General features: G+C 34.9%; 2 protein-coding genes across 2 annotated transcripts in view; both read left to right on the top strand.

Annotated features, from left to right (window-relative positions):
• The first annotated feature begins 1,185 nt into the window (after positions 1 to 1,185).
• LOC149784864 (glucose-6-phosphate exchanger SLC37A4-like) lies at positions 1,186 to 18,927 on the top strand. The gene is made up of 6 exons (XM_089931260.1): positions 1,186 to 1,324; positions 3,857 to 3,994; positions 11,002 to 11,136; positions 11,857 to 11,943; positions 18,327 to 18,485; positions 18,923 to 18,927. The coding sequence occupies exons 1-6, from the start codon at positions 1,186 to 1,188 to the stop codon at positions 18,925 to 18,927; spliced, it is 663 nt and encodes a 220-aa protein (XP_089787386.1).
• LOC149784863 (uncharacterized) overlaps positions 18,350 to 19,314 on the top strand; it is a 36,823-nt gene continuing 35,858 nt past the window's right edge. Inside the window, exon 1 of the mRNA XM_089978438.1 lies at positions 18,350 to 18,485. The gene's annotated coding sequence lies outside the window, so the exon portion shown is untranslated. The remainder of the gene's footprint in view (positions 18,486 to 19,314) is intronic.

Raw genomic sequence — 19,314 nt, 5'->3', positions numbered from 1 at the left:
TAGGGACTGGTTTTGTGGATAAGATGGAATTGTTCTGTCAGTTTTGACCTTTGGAATCAGATAACAACAGGTCAACACCAAAGTTGAGCTTGATCTTTCAAGTCAAGGGAGGGAATTTCTTTGTCTATTATGCCTGCCTGACATCAGACCGTGTGCATGTTTATGGATCTGCTAGCCATTATAATGCTGTATGCACTTGACGTATTCTGTGTCCAGTTAATTGCCCCAGTACCCATGGAATCAGCTTATCATTTGCATATGCCACTACAAGGGTGGACTTGACTAGCAGTCGTCTTTAAAATACCATTTTTCAGTTGGGACAAACTGCTAGTTTGATTGGACACCACTTTTTACAGTTTCACCAGCTACATGTACATCTTGGATTAAAGAGGCTTTGGCATCACCATATTCTTGCTTTATTGTCTTTGCTAATGATGACAAGTCTTCTGCTTGTTACCACCAAAATTTTGTCCACCTCCTTCTTTCCCATCAACAGCTTTATCCCAAGTTCCAGCATCTGTTGACTTGCTAATTAGGAAAAATTGACTGGTATTCAAACTGTTACCACAGTCAGGTTGAGGGGATGACTTTCCAGGCTGCTTACACTAAAAATTGCAGGACCCTGCTGTCAATAGATGTTTCTGATTGTTTCAAACAGACACCCCAGCAGTAAACAGATGTTTTCCAAACTCTACTCAGTAGAGATGTATTGGAAACCCGTCCGGACACACAACACTTAGTCCAGAATGTGATCTTGATAGGGTCAGTGTTGGACTTAGACTCAGTGGCAATCTTCCAACAATGAGAAAGTTTATCCACCCCAACGACAATTCCGACTGGACATGTGTGGGAGTCTGTTCTCCTGAATATTGTGAGTACAGAATCAAGCATCACAGCACATACCAGCCAGTGCCTTGACAATAATGACAAATTTACAACTGGCAGAAAGAGATGCAGTGCTCTCCACTTACATCTTTTTTAAAAGACCACCATAAAGCCAAACTTAGATCACAGCCATTCACTTCTAGCATCCTCTTTAATGGTTAGGTGGAAGAAGTATGTAAGCAGGCTACTCCAGAAAGAAATATTCCTTGGGCACATGTGTTGAGGAGATATTTTCAGGAAGGAAATCAAAGGATAGAAAGGATACCCATAGAAGTAGTCCTACACTGTACTCAAGTACAAATGTGGACAAGAAGCATAGAGAAGGGTATCATTTTTACTCCAGTTTTTCTCTTAGACTGCCTATTTTCAGGTGAGGAGAATACTTCTCTTTTTTTGCTGGTGAATCAAAAAGTATTTGATATGACAATTGAGGGACCTGGTAAGTTGTTTCAATGAGCCTCCATATCACATTCAGTGCCTCTCCCCAATTGCCCAGGGTCCCATCAGTTACTGACATCCCCAAGTACCCATTCAATGCAGACCTTAAGCAGTGAGAAATCAACAGTCTTCTCCACTAAAGAGTGGTAGAGATTGTTCACATTGCAAAATCAATGGGCTTTTACTCCAGACTGTTGCTGGTCAGCAAGACCAACATCACTCATTGGCCAGTCATATACCTAAGTGCTCTCAGCCATTGCATACATGCATCATATGGAAATACATGCACCAAGGTTTAATTGAAATTACAATGTGTGTGAAAATGTAAGCTGTTAGGTGAAACCAGACATGAGCATTATCAAGATTTGGACTGATTTTTAATTTTGTGAATAAACTGTTAGTGATTCAGTGGTTGAAAAATCCCCAAATTCCACTCTCCCAGTCAAGCAAGTATTAAAACTGTTTAATCACCCAGAATAACCTCTTATTAAGCAGATATTATAGACAATGTTGATGTTGATGATTTTAATTATGTAAATTTGATTGTGAGGATGTTGTTTTCCTGGAACTTATTTTGTGACCCTTCTGACAACTTTTGTTGGTTAATTTCAGACTGAAATCAGTCGGCTCTTTCTCTGTTAAGCATTATTAGTAATAAAAAGTGTGCATGAAATATTTGAATGAGATTGCTATCAAAGAGAAACAAATTTCTGATAAAAGTTTGGAGTTTCATGGAAAAAAATGTTGGTATTCTCAATAGAACTTCCTTTTCATGACAATAATCTCTGGTCATTCTTCAATCAGCACTTGCCTGATTGGACGATGGATTGGAAAATTCACTTGACAGCAGGATATTGTCATTTGCCACCTCAAGTTAATGAGTCTGATTTTGTTATAGATACATTACTTTGCAGCTTTTTAGCTGACTGTATACATTTAAACCTCTCTTGAGTGACCACTGTTATGAAAGACCACCTGTTTTGTGAGACAATTATTTTTTGGCAGAAGGGGTGGTCTTTCAAGACAGGTTCTGCTGTATTGATGAATGAATTGGTGATGATGATGGTGATGACTGTAACAGGATAACCTTGTTGGATTTTGGATTTATAACAGAACACTTTTGATGGTGATACAAATACAATGTTTAATGATGAATGACTTGAATGAGAAAAGAAATATGATTAATATATGCATGTTTAAGATCCAGAGATTGGACAAATTAACATAATCTGCATGAACTTAGTAATGCAATAAATGAAAATACAAATGAACGACTTCACACAGTACAAGGAATAAGGTGAATGATTCACAGTAATTTCACATGATGAAAAAAATGAAGTGTTTTACAAAAATAGAAAAAATGATTTCACTCAAATAGTGAAAAATGAGGTATTTTACTGAAATAGTAAAATGGTGAAAACAAAGGAACAGATATATAAAATATCTTTACAATCCCAAAACACTGGGTATTACAAACCCCAAAATTAGCCCACAGCTAATAGATTACATGCTTGGAGTTACACACTCCATTACCAGCACACTTGACTACTAGTAACACTGGTCAATCAAGCAGTCAGTATTCCAGGTAGTCACTGACCACCATTCAGTTCCTTGGTCAAACAAGCAGTCAGCGCCAACCAATCGGTCTCACAATCACCTGCCACTCGACCAGCAATACTGTTCACTCAGCTTGTCAGCTGCTATGATTCAGCTTTACATGTGCTTTGGTCAACTTCTCTGGTTAGCTCTACAGCTGGTAAGACGTTGACTCTGATCAGCTGAAAATAAATTTAACATCGTGTACTATGCATGACACTGGCACTTATGATAAAACATAATGATGTTATATATGGTAAGCTATACAGATTAAATTATAGGCACAATGATTACAAAGCAACAAAAAGGTTCAGAAGTGAACCTGCCTGTGTCCAATAAGAATCCCATGGTACTAAATGTTTCTTAATAAAATGCATTTTTATTGCTAATATAAATCTCATGCTAAGTCACAAACAAGAATAGAAAATATTTGCATTATACTGTGTAAGCCGAAGCTACATAGAAAATATTAAAAAAATAAATGTAGTACAATAGTTATAGCTTGTGCACAAGAAATTAATGAATAACTCACATACCTCTACAGCTGAAGATGTGCAAGTAAGTAACTAGACCGCTCACAAGACATTCCGTAATGTGAAGATTTAGTCTTACGGTGAGGCATTTATACACAGATGGTGCAGACATACATGTTTGTGTGCTGGAAGTATTCGGTTTTTCCCATTGAAAGCACTTTGCATGGGTTTTGAAATATTGTACAGTATGCATAAATCACCCTTGGATATCGTTGTACACAAAAAAATGAAACTTGAGTACATGTATTTAATAAATAAAGGAATTTATACAATTCCGTGACAATGACTTTATTAATATAAGTGTATATACCAATGAAAGTTTTACTTTTTTCAGAGCTCGGTGATGATGGTGGTGATTACTAATGTTAAATTTACATGTTAATGAAAGTTTGAAATTTTTTCAGGGCTAATTACTAGCAGCCAAATGTTGGCCTACACTTTGAGTAAATTTGTATGTGGTATCCTAGTTGACTCAGTTAGATCCAAATACCTGCTGTCCATTGCACTTTTCTCATCTGGACTGACTGCCTTAGCTTTTCCAGGTAAATCTTTACAGGTAATTAGATAATATTATTAAGCAGAGTAAGAATCATAAAAAAACCAACCCAATTTCTTTTACTAAATTCTGAAAAGTTAAAAATTAAGCATTTGTACAAAAAAATTTAAGTCTTAGCAGTGCTTTCCAGATTAGATTTAAAAAAAAGTAGGATCTGACCAAATATATTTTAATGGGATAATGAAATACATGTGTATTGCACTGAATCCAAACTATAGCAGATCTGTATCATCTACAGTACATACATTGTGGATTATGGATTATCCAAGGATTTGCCCACTATGTCCGGTGGAAATCCATCACAAATTTTATTTTGGCTGTAGAGGGGATAAATAGCACCCTCACTGATTTTATTGCATTCACTGTGAGAATCAATGCTCAAAACCCAAATCTGGGTCACCATGCTGTTCAAACTTAAATATTTGAAATTTCCTTCTTAACTGGTTTTTTAGCATTTGATGGGTCACAGGGCTTATACCACAAACCAATGTTAAAAACCACTGCTCTAAACAAACAGATAGGAGAAACTACTAGTCCTAATCTGGACTATTGCATGTCTCAGTTTCATATTTTTGCACAAACCATGCAGTTGCAACATTTCTAGTGGTGTTTAGTAGTGGCCTAGCTGTGCATATGGACAGACGAATGTGTGTAACATTGACAAAATAGTTTTAAATTTCCAGAATATCTCCCCATTGTCACATTGTTGAGCATACATTGTACTTTCCTGTTCAACTACATGTATAACTAATCATATATGCATGCAGAAATTAGATTCTGCTCTGAGTCATGTGGTACCACTGAAATTCTTTCTCAGTAAATTAAATTTCATAAAGCATTTGTTGCTCTGGTTTTTAATTTTTCATAGTTTTCTTTTAATTCTTACTTTAAATTCCATACTAGTTGCATGACCCACTTTGAACAAATTACTGAAAGCAGTGATACAAATTAAACTCAAGAGGAGACAAATGAATACATTACTGTTTAAACCATACATGTTTGATCATGTATTAAAAAATTCTTTTCAGAATTTATTCAGTAAGAATAATGTAATATCTTCCAATTAAAAAATAGGATATGTGAGCTATGCTAGAATATGTCATTGTGTAGCTTTATCTATAAACTTAGAAAATAACATTGTTTCTAACAGAGTATGACAATTTTTGTAAAGCATGGAATTGTGTACACTATATTAACTGCTGCACTCAATCAATGGCCATTCATTTTGTGAAAAACTAATTTCAGTGAAAAAACAAAGTTATGTTGAAGTCAGCCACTATGCCTGTTACTGTAGCTTCATGCCTTGAGTGAACATTAGTCAGTTGGGTCACTCTGTATTAGCAACTGTTGTGTTTTTCACTAAAACATACACTTTAAAAATTAATAACATTAATTTGTGAAAACAAAATGTATACTGAGAAATGCGTTGACATTAAGTTCTCGTCTTTTTGTGTAAAGCTGGTTTCTTGCAATATGTAAAACAAACAGTGTTATGACACTAGGTCTTAACATATGTAACAAAAAAGTGAAGGCAGCAAATTAAGTATCACAAATCCAAAAATATAATGTTCCAAATGGATCTCGATAGTCTTGAATATCATGATGTACCACAATGATGCAATCTTGAATGTCTTTGAACGAGTTCACAATAATTACAAAATAATGTGTTTATCCAAAGACAATGAGGACCTAATAATTCCAATGAATAATTTAGGGGCCCCGAGTGGCTGAATGGTATAAAGCGCTCTCCATTATGGATCACTGCCATCTCACCACTGTCTGCATGGGTTCGAGTCTTGGATTCAGCCAATGTGGGTATGTGAGAAAGCTTGCCAGTAGCTTCTCCTGGGTCAGTGGTTCTTTCTTGGGTTTTCCAGGGTTCTTCCTCCATCATTAATACTGGCCGCCATGTATAGCCTATCGTGTGCTGAAAAATGACATTAAACCCTACAACAACAACAACAACCAATGAATAATTAAAAAAATAATTCCTATGAAATTATATCTGAACACAACTGTAAACTCTGATAGCAAAGGTATTCCACAGGCTGATTTAAAAATAAGAATGAATTATTTATCAGATCCCTCTTTATACACTTTCACTTGACCTGTAATGTAATATAACATGAAGAACTGCAAGTGATAAACATTGTCTAACTGTAAAGTAATGGATTTGTGGATATTTTTTTATTTGATTGCTATTGACTTTTACATTTTAGAAAAATTGCAATGTGGTCACTCAAACCAATCTTAGGAACCATTGCTTTTTTCTGTTGGTGTAAATATGGTCTGTAAGTGTTTTACAGGTGCATGTTACTCTAATGGGTTTATTTACTAATTGCTCCATACCTAAAGAAGCAATAAAATCATTAGTTGTTTTTATTCGATCATTGAGAAGGTTTTGATCATATTGCTTAGAATGTAAAATTCATTTTCTTCATTTCAAATGTTATCTCTGTTCATCCATTATCACAAGTTATTATCGCTACTCCAAAACTACTTGGGTGATTGGTTATAACCCTTTATACACACATTGATTCCAAAATGGAGCTGCATAGTTATCCAGTATGGTCATCTTGAAAATATTGCTATTACTACATCTCCTGAATGGATTCTTATATCAACATTGGTTTTTAATAAAAGACTCATGCTCTGTGTGTGGTCTTAAATGAAAATGATGTCTTGTTGGTCATTAATGACAATGGTGCTGATCTGACGTCTGGTATAGCCATAACACTGAGCAGTTTGAAAATCTTGCTATAATTTAAGAATATCAATCAATGTTTTAGCACTCTGCAGTTAAAAAAAAATCTTGATTTCTGGAGAGAAAAAAGTTCAGGCAGTAGAGGATCAGTCCCTTCAAGGGATTTTCTTTTTCCTTTCTGTCTTGCTCATGTCAGCAGACAGCAAGATACGAGTAATTTTTTTGCTGGTGGCTTTCGATGCAGATACTGCGATATAAGCAATGTTTTTGCTGGTGGCTATAGTTGCATACAGCAAGATGCAAGTAACACTTGCTGGAGGCTATTATTTTGGACAGCAAGATAGAAGTAACACTTATGACCATTGTTGCAGACAGTGAGATACCAGTAACAGTTTTTGCTGGGGGCTATTATTTTGGACAGCAAGATAGAAGTAACACTTATGTTCATCATTGCAGACAGTGTGATAACACTTAACAGTCTTGCCAGTGGCTATATATGCAAAATTATTACTTTGAGAATTGCCAATCAGGTATCCATTCAGAGTCAGTCCTAGAGCCAAAAGTAACAATTGTGACCTTGAACTTAATCTTACTTCAACTGGCACAAAGTTTTCATGCACAAAACCTACTGTAGACATACTTTCATGAAGCCTTTGCTGTTAATAATGGAGATATTATAGGATGTCTATGCCGTATTTCTTTTAATAAAAACTTTCCCAATTTACAGTCATTAAAAACTGTGTAGGAATACATTCATGATGCCTTTGCTATTAATTACAGAACAAGAAATGAATCATAAATAAAAGACAGTAATTAAAGTGGCATACTTGTTGGTTGTAAGTTATGCCAATTTTGCAATATACATCCAGTGGAATTGTGGCTACTGCCATCTAAAACAAGAGTCTTGTATTTTCGTGGCAAATGATGTAATCACTATAGCTTGGTCCTGACAGATTTTGAAATGAAAAGAGTTACATGAACAACATGCCAAATCATAATCAGTACAGTGGCCCCTCTCTTGAATGACCCTTACCCCCCCCACTAGTTGCCAACCCCATTTTATGTCTAGAATCTCTTGACACAAATGGGTTTGTGTTTAAAATTACCGTTCTAAGAACTGCGCCGGTGGCCTAGTGGTTAGAGCATCCGACTCAGATGCAGGAGGTCGTGGGTTTGATCCCCAGCAGAGTCATACCAAAGACATACAAAAATGGTACTAACAGCTGCCTTGTTTGGCGCTCAGCATTAAGAGGTTAGTATTAGAAGTGGTTGGCCTGGAGTCAGTATAATGTGACTGGGTGGGACATCATGCTACATGTCTGCAGCATGATGCCCCAGTGCTAGACGTCACATGGCAGATATGACTGAAAAATTGTTAAAGCTATGTTAAAAATCCAAATCTCACACACACACACACACACACACACACACCATTCTAGGATGGCCACCTGTACAGTGTGGTTAGCCACAGGGATATTAGTACAAAAAATGTCAAATTTATTCCTTACAATCAGACACATAAAGGTGTTTGTAGATGGAAATCTCATGAATATTTGTTGATTTCTAAATTCAAGACCTTGGCATTTGTTCCAACATGCTGACAAAGTACCTGACTTTAATTCATATGAGCGGTGAGTGATCTTATTATCCATTCTGCTGTTTGTTTCTTAGATGTGCAGTTTTATCAGACACTGATAATTACTGGCTATAATTACCATTAATAATTATGATGAGCAAACAGCTGAGAAGTATTGTATTGTCTGCATATTGACAATAAATTTGATGTCCGCATATTGACAATAAATTTGATGTCTGCATATTGACAATAGTTTTGATATCTACTGGTTGACAGTAGTTTTGATGTCTGCATATTTATAACAATTTGAGTAAATACAGTTTTATATCCAGTTATTTATTGAAGAGGTAATGCTCAGGCACCATAAGACAATTATTTTCTCAATACTTGAATTTCTGAGTAGTTTAAGAAGTGAGTCATGTGTTATAAGACATATTTTTTCCCCGACTTTACAGCAATCAGCAGCTGGTAGTTAACAAGCATTTCTGGATTGTCGACTTTTGAATTCCATACTTTTTCTTACACACATTGCTATTTTATTGTCAAAACATGCTCTTCTTTAAATCCTATTTTTTTAATTTATGGAAAAGCTTTTCTTTGCAGAATCACATCCTCATATTTCTATGACTGATTCTTGCTTGCACGTCATTTATGGATGTACTATTAAAGGATACATTTCATTCATTCATTATGTGGCTACGTTGTTTTTGTACATGTTGCTCTTCCATTTTGTTTGTGCTTATTTTCTCTGCCTCTGTTAAGTATTAGAGATAATTGTCTATTTATTCATTACTGCTTTCTTTTTAATGTATTAATTAATATTAATTACGGGATTAAATTTTCATTGATATATTTTGGCATATCATTAATTATAGCAAGATTTGTAAATAAGTGCACCATTTTGGGAAAAGGTCAAAGTTTAAGTTCAGCAACCCATATTGTCTACCATGCCATGGGCAGCAAACAATATGTAAACAAGGATAATGTGACCAGAGTGACATCACTGAAAACCATTGTGTGTATTCAGTCATGCAGGATGAGACCTGGCTTCTGGTGTGAGATGTAAGGGCCTTATATTTGTATTGGGTGTAAAATGGGAAAGTAGATCTTGTGAAATTGTCCGTTAATTCATTCTTTTTTTTTTCTCAGTTTCCAGAAAAGAAAACATTGAGAGATTTTAATATTTTTTAAGATGAAATACTTCCTATTAACCAAACTATCACTATAAATGACCATCAGAGGATGTGTTGATGTGAAACAGAAATAATAAATTCCGGTAGGATTAGGGAACCCATAAGAACAGGGGAAACAAATATACCTGCCTGAATGTGCATAATCTCTACTAATTTTGGCATCTGATACAATGCAGAGAAAACCCAGTCGCCCCTTTTTCTGGAGGATTCCATGCTGCATTGAAATTAATATAAAATTTTGACAGTATGTTAACGTATAGTTGGTGTAGACCTATAATCAGTCCCTCTTTATATTACTGTTCCTGAGAGCCTTAAAAGTGAGGGAACTTTATAACAAGGGATGATAGTGCTTTAGAAAACACAAGTATAGTGTTGTGTGATCTTATTATAATTGGTTGCCATGAGCCAAAAACAGTGAGTGATATAAATTAAGTAGCATCGTTAATGTAAAATCTGGTCAATTTAATTGGATTCATAACCATACTAGAACTACAAGAGGGATAGAAGTACATTGAGTGGCATTCTAGTTAGTGATTATGATATTAGTATGATTAATTGTTAAAGTTATTCAAAATTTAAATTCTTTATCAGACAGTATAGAAAAATAGGCTTTGTTGGGGTCAAATATGAAGTCATATGAACCAGTAAACCTCATGTTGGCCAACACAAAGCCCTGATATAATTTGAAGGTTTGAAAATGTTTTTTTTCACTGACAAAGAGGTCAGTACTTGTTTAATTAAATTACCAGTATTTATTGTAATGAACTGCAATCTAAATTTGTTTTCAATTAGTAATAATGCCTGTCTATGGGCATGATACCATTACTATAACATTTTGATATCTAGTCCAAGTCTGTTGTATTAGCACCATGTGAACTATTGATTTATCTCACATTATATGATGTTGGGTCATCCAAAGAAATTTGTCATACAAGAATTGTGTACCAGTTTAGTTTAACTGAAGTTTTTGATGGCAAAATGATTGAGTGTGGGGGCTGGGCAGTTGAAAATAATGGTACATAGGTCTGTCATTGCTTACCACTTCCATCTTTAGTCTATATCTTAAAGCAGTTTAAATATACTGCAAATTAATAAAAGCATCTCAGTGACTATTATGCTTTGTAGAAGGCATGTGCAAACTATAGCCCTGTGGTCTTATCAGCCTTTTTACATCATAGGGTGTGGTGTTAAAAATTGCTCTTACAGCTCAGGCATTGGAGGAAGTTACACATGCCTGCTTTATAGCCTTAACCAGGTCTAAGGAATTAATCCACATGCAGACTCACTGGTAAAAAAAAAATGTTATTAAATTTTCTTTTTAGAAGAAAGCACAAAAAAATCCAGGATCAGCGGTTAAATAATAAAGTTGTTTGGGAAACCATAAACCAGAATTTTTCTTTTAAGCCATTAAAGCAACACAAGTTATTTTATCGGCTACCTTTAGAGCGGGTAACATTTGCAAAAATTAGTTGATATTAAAATCTGAAATTATTTATGTTTTGAAAAAACTTTTCTTTTAGTGTACTTGGAGAATCAAGTTTGGACCATGTGGAGCATCTTGTCAACATCAGTTAATGTAGCTGGTACTCTGGGTCCCTTCATCACTGCATACATTATACTTACCTCGGGCTGGAAAACAGGCATGGTAATTGAAGGTAAAGCTGTCAAGATTATTTTATCTTTTTTTTTTGTCCTATTGTATGAAAATTAAAAAATGTTGTAGAACAAGCTACAAAGAAATTTGATCCAACACTAAATTATCATTGAAAAGTGAATGAAATGGCAGAGACACTGCTTAAAAATGCATTCACTGATAGAGAGTTTGATTTATTCTGATGTTTCCATTGTTTTGAGTCTTGAAGATTTTGGAAAATAAAAACAGAAATCAGAAATATACTTAGCTTCCGAGGAGGATCAGTTTCAGTTAACATGGAGCAGTTAGAGAATTTCAACTGTCTAAGAGTGGAGATACCTTTTTATCTCTTAAGAGAAAAACAAGGGCCAGTTGTGGAGGAAAAAGATAAACTTCAAAATTGTTTTCATAAGGTCAGTCCAGTTCTGGTGTTTTGTAACAAAAATACAGTGGCATTATTGTATGTTTTCAGAATACAACAATCAGTTGACTTAAAAAGATGTTTCTGCAGTCTTGATATTTAAGTTAATTAAACAGCACCTTGAAATTTTTAAATCTTACATCATTCACATTTGTAATTACAACCTACCTGTCTGAAATTTCTTATGATCAGCAGAGTGTTTTGAACTAAGTGCATGCCAGGTAGGTTGGAATAAAAACGTTTTCTGCTATATTTGATGTTGTAATCATGAGTCACTATTTTTTTATCCTTTGATGTTTTCAGGTCTAGTAGCTATATGATTTTCAATTGTGATCCTGTTTACTATTGTCGATAAGCCTGCAGATGCAGTTGAAAAAAGAGGGAAAGCAAAAACAGGTCCAGGCAAAGGTAATGATTATACACAGCTTGCTGTGTAACTAAACATGTGGAGAGAAGTTGAGACTGAGTGAAAATTACATAGTACATAAATTATGCATCCAAATACAGTAACTGTAAAAAAAAATGTCATAACAAACAAGAAAAGTGTTTAAACAGCATGTACATTTCTTATGTTCAAGTAAGTAAGACTTTAGTGTATCACTCATATCAAAGCAGCAAAATCCAGGTTGATCATATATATATATATATATATATATATATATATATATATATATATATATATATATATATATATATATGATGGTCAGGATCCACACAATGTGCTGTACTCTTACTATGTACCGTATGATGCAATATCAAAGCAAGTCCATTAACTGAAGAAACTATTGTATGTCATGTCTTGGGGTGTGGGGTTTTTTCTCAGTCAGTCATGTCTTGGGGTGTGTGGGTTTTTTCAGTCAGTCATGTCTTGGGGTGTGTGGGGTTTTTCAGTCAGTCATATCTTGGGGTGCGTGGGTTTTTTCAGTCAGTCATGTCTTGGGGTGTGTGGGGGTTTTCAGTCTGTCATGTCTTGGGGTGTGTGTTTTTTTTTCTTCAGTCAGTCATGTCTTTGGGTGTGTGGGTTTTTTCATTCAGTCATGTCTTTGGGTGTGGGGGTTTTCAGTCAGTCATGTCTTGGGGTGTGGGTTTTTTTCTCAGTCATGTCTTGGGGTGTGTGGGTTTTTTCAGTCGGTCATGTCTTAGGGTGTGTGGGTTTTTTCAGTCAGTCATGTCTTGGGGGGGTGTTTTTTTTTCTTCAGTCAGTCATGTCTTGGGGTGTGTGGGGTTTTTCAGTCAGTCATGTCTTTGGGTGTGTGGGGGTTTTCAGTCAGTCATGTCTTGGGGTGTGTGGGGGTTTTCAGTCAGTCATGTCTTTGGATGTGGGTTTTTTTAGTCAGTCATGTCTTGGGGTGTGTGGGGGTTTTCAGTCAGTCATGTCTTGGGGTGTGGGTGTTTTCAATCAGTCATGTCTTGGGGTGTGTGGGGTTTCTCAGTCAGCCATGTCTTTGGGTGTGTGTGGGTTTTCAGTCCGTCATGTCTTGGGGTATGTGTGGGTTTTCAGTCAGTCATGTCTTGGGGTGTGTGGGGGTTTCAAAGTTGGGCACCAAACTACAGGCTTCATTGATACAGTTACCAACCTTATGCATTTTTAAGAAAAGATAAATAAAAGAGTCATTAAATGTTTAATTTTATGTTCTGGCAGTGGTACATATGTACATGTGTACAAGAAACTTGGCAATTTAAGTATACTCACTCATTGCATCCATATAGTAATTCCATTGAAAATCTGCACGAAGATGCTTAGTTTCTAGAATATTTATGTTGTATTCCATTTGAATCAAAGTACCTAATTTCATGCTAATAGACTCTGTTCTATTCCATTTGAATCAAAGTACCTAATTTCATGCTAATAGACTCTGTTCTATTCCATTTGAATCAAAGTACCTAATTTCATGCTCATAGACTCTGTTCTATTCCATTTGAATTAAAGTACCTAATTTCATGCTCATAGACTCTGTTCTATTCCATTTGAATTAAAGTACCTAATTTCATGCTCATAGACTCTGTTCTATTCCATTTGAATTAAAGTACCTAATTTCATGCTCATAGACTCTGTTCTATTCCATTTGAATTAAAGTACCTAATTTCATGCTCATAGACTCTGTTCTATTCCATTTGAATTAAAGTACCTAATTTCATGCTCATAGACTCTGTTCTATTCCATTTGAATTAAAGTACCTAATTTCATGCTCATAGACTCTGTTCTATTCCATTTGAATTAAAGTACCTAATTTCATGCTCATAGACTCTGTTCTATTCCATTTGAATCAAAGTACCTAATTTCATGCTAATAGACTCTATTCTATTCCATTTGAATCAAAGTACCTAATTTCATGCTAATAGACTCTATTCTATTCCATTTGAATCAAAGTACCTAATTTCATGCTAATAGACTCTGTTCTATTCCATTTGAATCAAAGTACCTAATTTCATGCTCATAGACTCTGTTCTATTCCATTTGAATTAAAGTACCTAATTTCATGCTCATAGACTCTGTTCTATTCCATTTGAATTAAAGTACCTAATTTCATGCTCATAGACTCTGTTCTATTCCATTTGAATCAAAGTACCTAATTTCATGCTCATAGACTCTGTTCTATTCCATTTGAATCAAAGTACCTAATTTCATGCTCATAGACTCTGTTCTATTCCATTTGAATCAAAGTACCTAATTTCATGCTCATAGACTCTGTTCTATTCCATTTGAATCAAAGTACCTAATTTCATGCTAATAGACTCTGTTCTATTCCATTTGAATCAAAGTACCTAATTTCATGCTAATAGACTCTGTTCTATTCCATTTGAATCAAAGTACCTAATTTCATGCTAATAGACTCTGTTCTATTCCATTTGAATCAAAGTACCTAATTTCATGCTAATAGACTCTGTTCTATTCCATTTGAATCAAAGTACCTAATTTCATGCTCATAGACTCTGTTCTATTCCATTTGAATCAAAGTACCTAATTTCATGCTCATAGACTCTGTTCTATTCCATTTGAATTAAAGTACCTAATTTCATGCTCATAGACTCTGTTCTATTCCATTTGAATCAAAGTACCTAATTTCATGCTCATAGACTCTGTTCTATTCCATTTGAATCAAAGTACCTAATTTCATGCTAATAGACTCTGTTCTATTCCATTTGAATCAAAGTACCTAATTTCATGCTCATAGACTCTGTTCTATTCCATTTGAATCAAAGTACCTAATTTCATGCTCATAGACTCTGTTCTATTCCATTTGAATCAAAGTACCTAATTTCATGCTAATAGACTCTGTTCTATTCCATTTGAATCAAAGTACCTAATTTCATGCTCATAGACTCTGTTCTATTCCATTTGAATTAAAGTACCTAATTTCATGCTCATAGACTCTGTTCTATTCCATTTGAATCAAAGTACCTAATTTCATGCTCATAGACTCTGTTTTATTCCATTTGAATTAAAGTACCTAATTTCATGCTCATAGACTCTGTTCTATTCCATTTGAATCAAAGTACCTAATTTCATGCTAATAGACTCTGTTCTATTCCATTTGAATCAAAGTACCTAATTTCATGCTCATAGACTCTGTTCTATTCCATTTGAATCAAAGTACCTAATTTCATGCTCATAGACTCTGTTCTATTCCATTTGAATCAAAGTACCTAATTTCATGCTAATAGACTCTGTTCTATTCCATTTGAATCAAAGTACCTAATTTCATGCTCATAGACTCTGTTCTATTCCATTTGAATCAAAGTACCTAATTTCATGCTCATAGACTCTGTTCTATTCCATTTGAATCAAAGTACCTAATTTCATGCTCATAGACTCTGTTCTATTCCATTTGAATTAAAGTACCTAATTTCATGCTCATAGACTCTGTTCTATTCCATTTGAATTAAAGTACCTAATTTCATGCTAATAGACTCTGTTATATTCCATTTGAATCAAAGTACCTAATTTCATGCTAATAGACTCTATTCTATTCCATTTGAATTAAAGTACCTAATTTCATGCTAAATGACTCACATCATTAATTTAGAAAACCACAGGGGGTCTTATCATTTCTTAAAATTTACATATGAATTATATAAAATTACAGAAAAGGACACTTTCCAATGCTTCTACAATCTATTTAATAATTGACACTGGTATTTCTGTCTACACTTCACATAGTATAATAACTTAAGCATCAGTGTTTAGCTCACAGATTCAACTTATTAGGGGTTGCCCCGAGTGGCCGAGTGGTCTAAAGGACTCTCTATTATGAATCACTGCCATCTCGCCTCTGTCTGCATGGGTTCAAGTCTTGGATTCAGCCAGTGTAGGTATGTGAGAAAGCTTGCCAGTTGCTTCTCGTGGGTCAGTGGTTCTTTCCAGGGTTTTCCCGGGTTCATCCTCCACCATTAATACTGGCCACCATGTATAGCCTATCGTGTGCTGAAAAATGGCATTAAACCCTACAACAACAACAACAACAACAACAACTTATTAGGCCTGCATCAAAATTTCTCATTATCGTACCTTCAAAGAATGCCAGCCTGTTTTCCAACAGTTACCATAGTCATAATTGTCTGCTTGATATGCAGGTGCAACTTGCTGAATGGATGTTGCCATGTCATTGGTTGACTGAAAATAGGGTTATTAGTACGTGCAGTAAATCACTATAATTTTGTTTTACTTTTAGAAAAACTGTTGTATGGTTGATTATATTAGCATATCCCTCCACCTGTACAACACAGATGGTCATATTGGTGTCAGTGGTCCACAGCCGTTCAAGTTGTACATAATATAACTTTACCATTAAAGTGGGTTGTTGATTGAACATTATGTACATTATTTGATTTAAACATTTGGGTGAGAAACTTTTAAGACTGTTTCGTGCTTGGTTGAGTATGCTGGATGACTGAGCAAACATTTGTTGGCTATTGCTTACCCTGGATTGAGTGGCCGAGTGGTATAAAGCGTTCTCCATTATGGATCACTGCTATCTCACCTCTGTCTGCATGGGTTTGAGTTTAGGATTCGGCCAGTGTGGGTATGTGAGAAAGCTTGGCAGTAGCTTCTCATGGGTTGGTGGTTCTTTCCAGGGTTTTCCCAGGTTCTTCCTCCACCATTAATACTGGCCACCATGCATAGCCTATCATGTACTGAAAATGGCGTTAAAACCCACAACAACAACAACAACCCTGGATTGAAAAAAGAATTGTTCACAGGATGCATTGAAGAAAAAAGCAAAGAACATCCAAAGGCTTTATTTTTCATGGTTGAAGATTAGTTATATTAACGATTATAAGCTTGTTAATGAGCTAACATCTTTTAAAAAATAAAGAAAATGATATATTTTTTCTTCAGGAATACAAAACATCTTACTCAGTTATAAAATAAAACTATTTTTTGTTTTTGTATTCAAACTTTGTAGTAGTACTTATAGAAGTAGGTAAAATGGTTGCAAAACTACAGAAACCCCTGTAACTCTCATGCTTTGTCTGAATTCACGCTCTAATGAAGCATGTTATAGTTGGGTTTCACTTTATATAGGAATCATACATGGTTGGCAAAATTCTAAAACATTCCAGAACACAAAGGATTTCATACAAGTAGTTATATTAGTGTTTGAGGCAATTGGAGTAAAGTGCCTTGCCCCAGTGACAACATAGTAGCCAACCTTGGCTAATCCAATGGTAAAGTTCTAATTCTCATTCATCCTTTCAGTCGCAAGCCAGGCACATTAACTAATGAACATTTCAATCAGCAGAACACAAAGGAAGATTTTGAACAGAATAGCTAAATCTTTGGGCTCAGAGTCTTTCCCACTTGTTCCAGCAAATGAGTGAAATTAGTAGATTAGTTTTAAGTGGTTTTATTGGATTTTTTTCCTAAGGTAATACCAGGTACAGGGATGGCATTAAGTTGTGCATCCACATTTGAGATGCTGTTTCACTTTTTATGAATTATTTTGCCCACCATATACTTAAAATGCATCTATAATTCACAGTTTTCATTTAGAGTGGATGAAGATTTTTATTCCTTGGCCATCTATGATAAATTAAGATGTTTTTTTATGTATACACTGGTTGGACTTGATCTTTTCTCAAGGTTTGACTGGTTTGCAGTTGAATGCATTTTAGTTATTTCAATCCTGGAAGGGAAATAAATACCAGTAAGTTAATTAGAATCTTGAATTAGTGCAACAGCAAACTGTAGTCATATGCTTTTCAGTGTAAAAGTATTCACCATTCATCCTCAGATGAATCAGCTAATTTTTAGTTTACAAGAAAAATAAAGAAAGTCAGTCCAGGAAAAAAAGAAAACTGTTCAGTTTTGTGAAAGGGGCTAGCACACCAAAATGTACCAATTCATATGGTTTGAGTTAAACCAGGATCATCTACTTCCAATCCTGTCATACCACCAAATGTTCCCATGGATCTAGAAAATCTGGAAATGAAGCCTACTCATTCTTTCTAAAAAATAATTTTTTAATGGAACCAAATTTGTTTTGGTTGACTCAGCCTAAATGATTCTTCGTGTCACCTTTGTTAGTTGCATGTCCATACCATAGAGTGGTATTACCACACATTTGAATCCCATTTACCAAACCTGCATGAACTTTGCTTAACTAGTTATACAGAAGAATCCTGTAAAAGGTGCTCTGGGTAATGCTTTTGCTTTCCACCTTTGCACCAGGTTTGATCACATGAGATAATACATTTTAAAAGTTATCTATATACTTATTCACTGCTTCTGTTTGTTTAACTGGTTTTTGGTTGCTTGCTTCATGTTTTGCTTGCATGCTTGATTGCAGCCTCTGAGGATTCTGGGATATCTAGACTGAGCTTCTTTAAGCTACCAGGGTATATGGGGATTTGCCTATCATTCATGGCAATTAGTCTAGTCCAATATGGAACCCTGCAGTGGGGACAACTGTACCTGATTCAGGGAAAAGGACAGAGTATCATAACAGGTAGGAATGTTTTCTTGTCATATTGTTTTAACCAAATACTGTGCAGGAATGTACAGTGAAATGATTCATAAGAAAAACAATGGAACAAGTGATATTTATCTGATGAAAAAGTAAAAATTATTTGTAGAATGTAAATTCCTGCCACAGTTACCCATTTAGGTGGTATCAGGCTTGAAATTACTGCTTACATACGCGCCATCAGTTAACGATTTTGCTGGCAGATCAGTTAAACCCAGCAGTCACTGGTCTATTTTGGCAGTGAAAATTACTATCAGTTGCCTATCGTAGTAGTTAAGAAGTGGTCATTAGTAAACATTTCCTCAGACATGTAGCCTAGTGGTGGTGGAATACAGAGAAGTAGACTGTAATAATTGTTAATTAACACTTTTAATTCCTTATTAACCATGTGAGATATTTTTTTAAACTTTTGTTCGCAGTCTGAAAGAATTTACTTAATTACAGGTAGGAAAGTATAACTTCTCTTGGGCTGTAACCTGATTCTTTGGGACTCTAAATTCATGGTTTCTTAACAACAAGAAATTTTAAAAAAAATTCACCATGTTATTATGACAGCTACAGTTAAACTTCTGTTTTGACATGTCTGTTTCTCATTTTACTTACCTAAATGGATCTAGACTTGGTAGGTTTGTTTAAGATGAATTTGATTTGAGACTTATTTGCATAAAGTTTTGGCAACATAGCAAAAGTATTTAACAAATGCAGTTCATCATTTACTTGTCAAAAGAGGCATGTAATTTCTAATTTTAGTTTGCTCTTTTAGTTTACATTCATACAAGTTATTAGAAAATATTATCTGTTTTTGTTCTTT

Source organism: Sinohyriopsis cumingii, chromosome 13, assembly GCF_028554795.1.
Source record: "Sinohyriopsis cumingii isolate HCF-2022 chromosome 13, ASM2855479v2, whole genome shotgun sequence".
NCBI lineage: Eukaryota > Metazoa > Mollusca > Bivalvia > Unionida > Unionidae > Sinohyriopsis > Sinohyriopsis cumingii.
The sequence above is the reverse complement of the archived record's forward strand: the minus strand, read 5'-3'. Positions and strand labels throughout refer to the sequence as shown.

Bases quoted from the DNA above. Each gene is read 5' to 3' on its own strand.
- LOC149784864 (XM_089931260.1), top strand. From the start codon at position 1,186: ATGTGGACAAGAAGCATAGAGAAGGGTATCATTTTTACTCCAGTTTTT. The intron at 1,325-3,856 runs GTAAGTTGTTTC...AAATTTTTTCAG, and splicing joins TATGACAATTGAGGGACCTG to GGCTAATTACTAGCAGCCAA. The intron at 11,944-18,326 runs GTAATGATTATA...GCTTGATTGCAG, and splicing joins AAAAACAGGTCCAGGCAAAG to CCTCTGAGGATTCTGGGATA.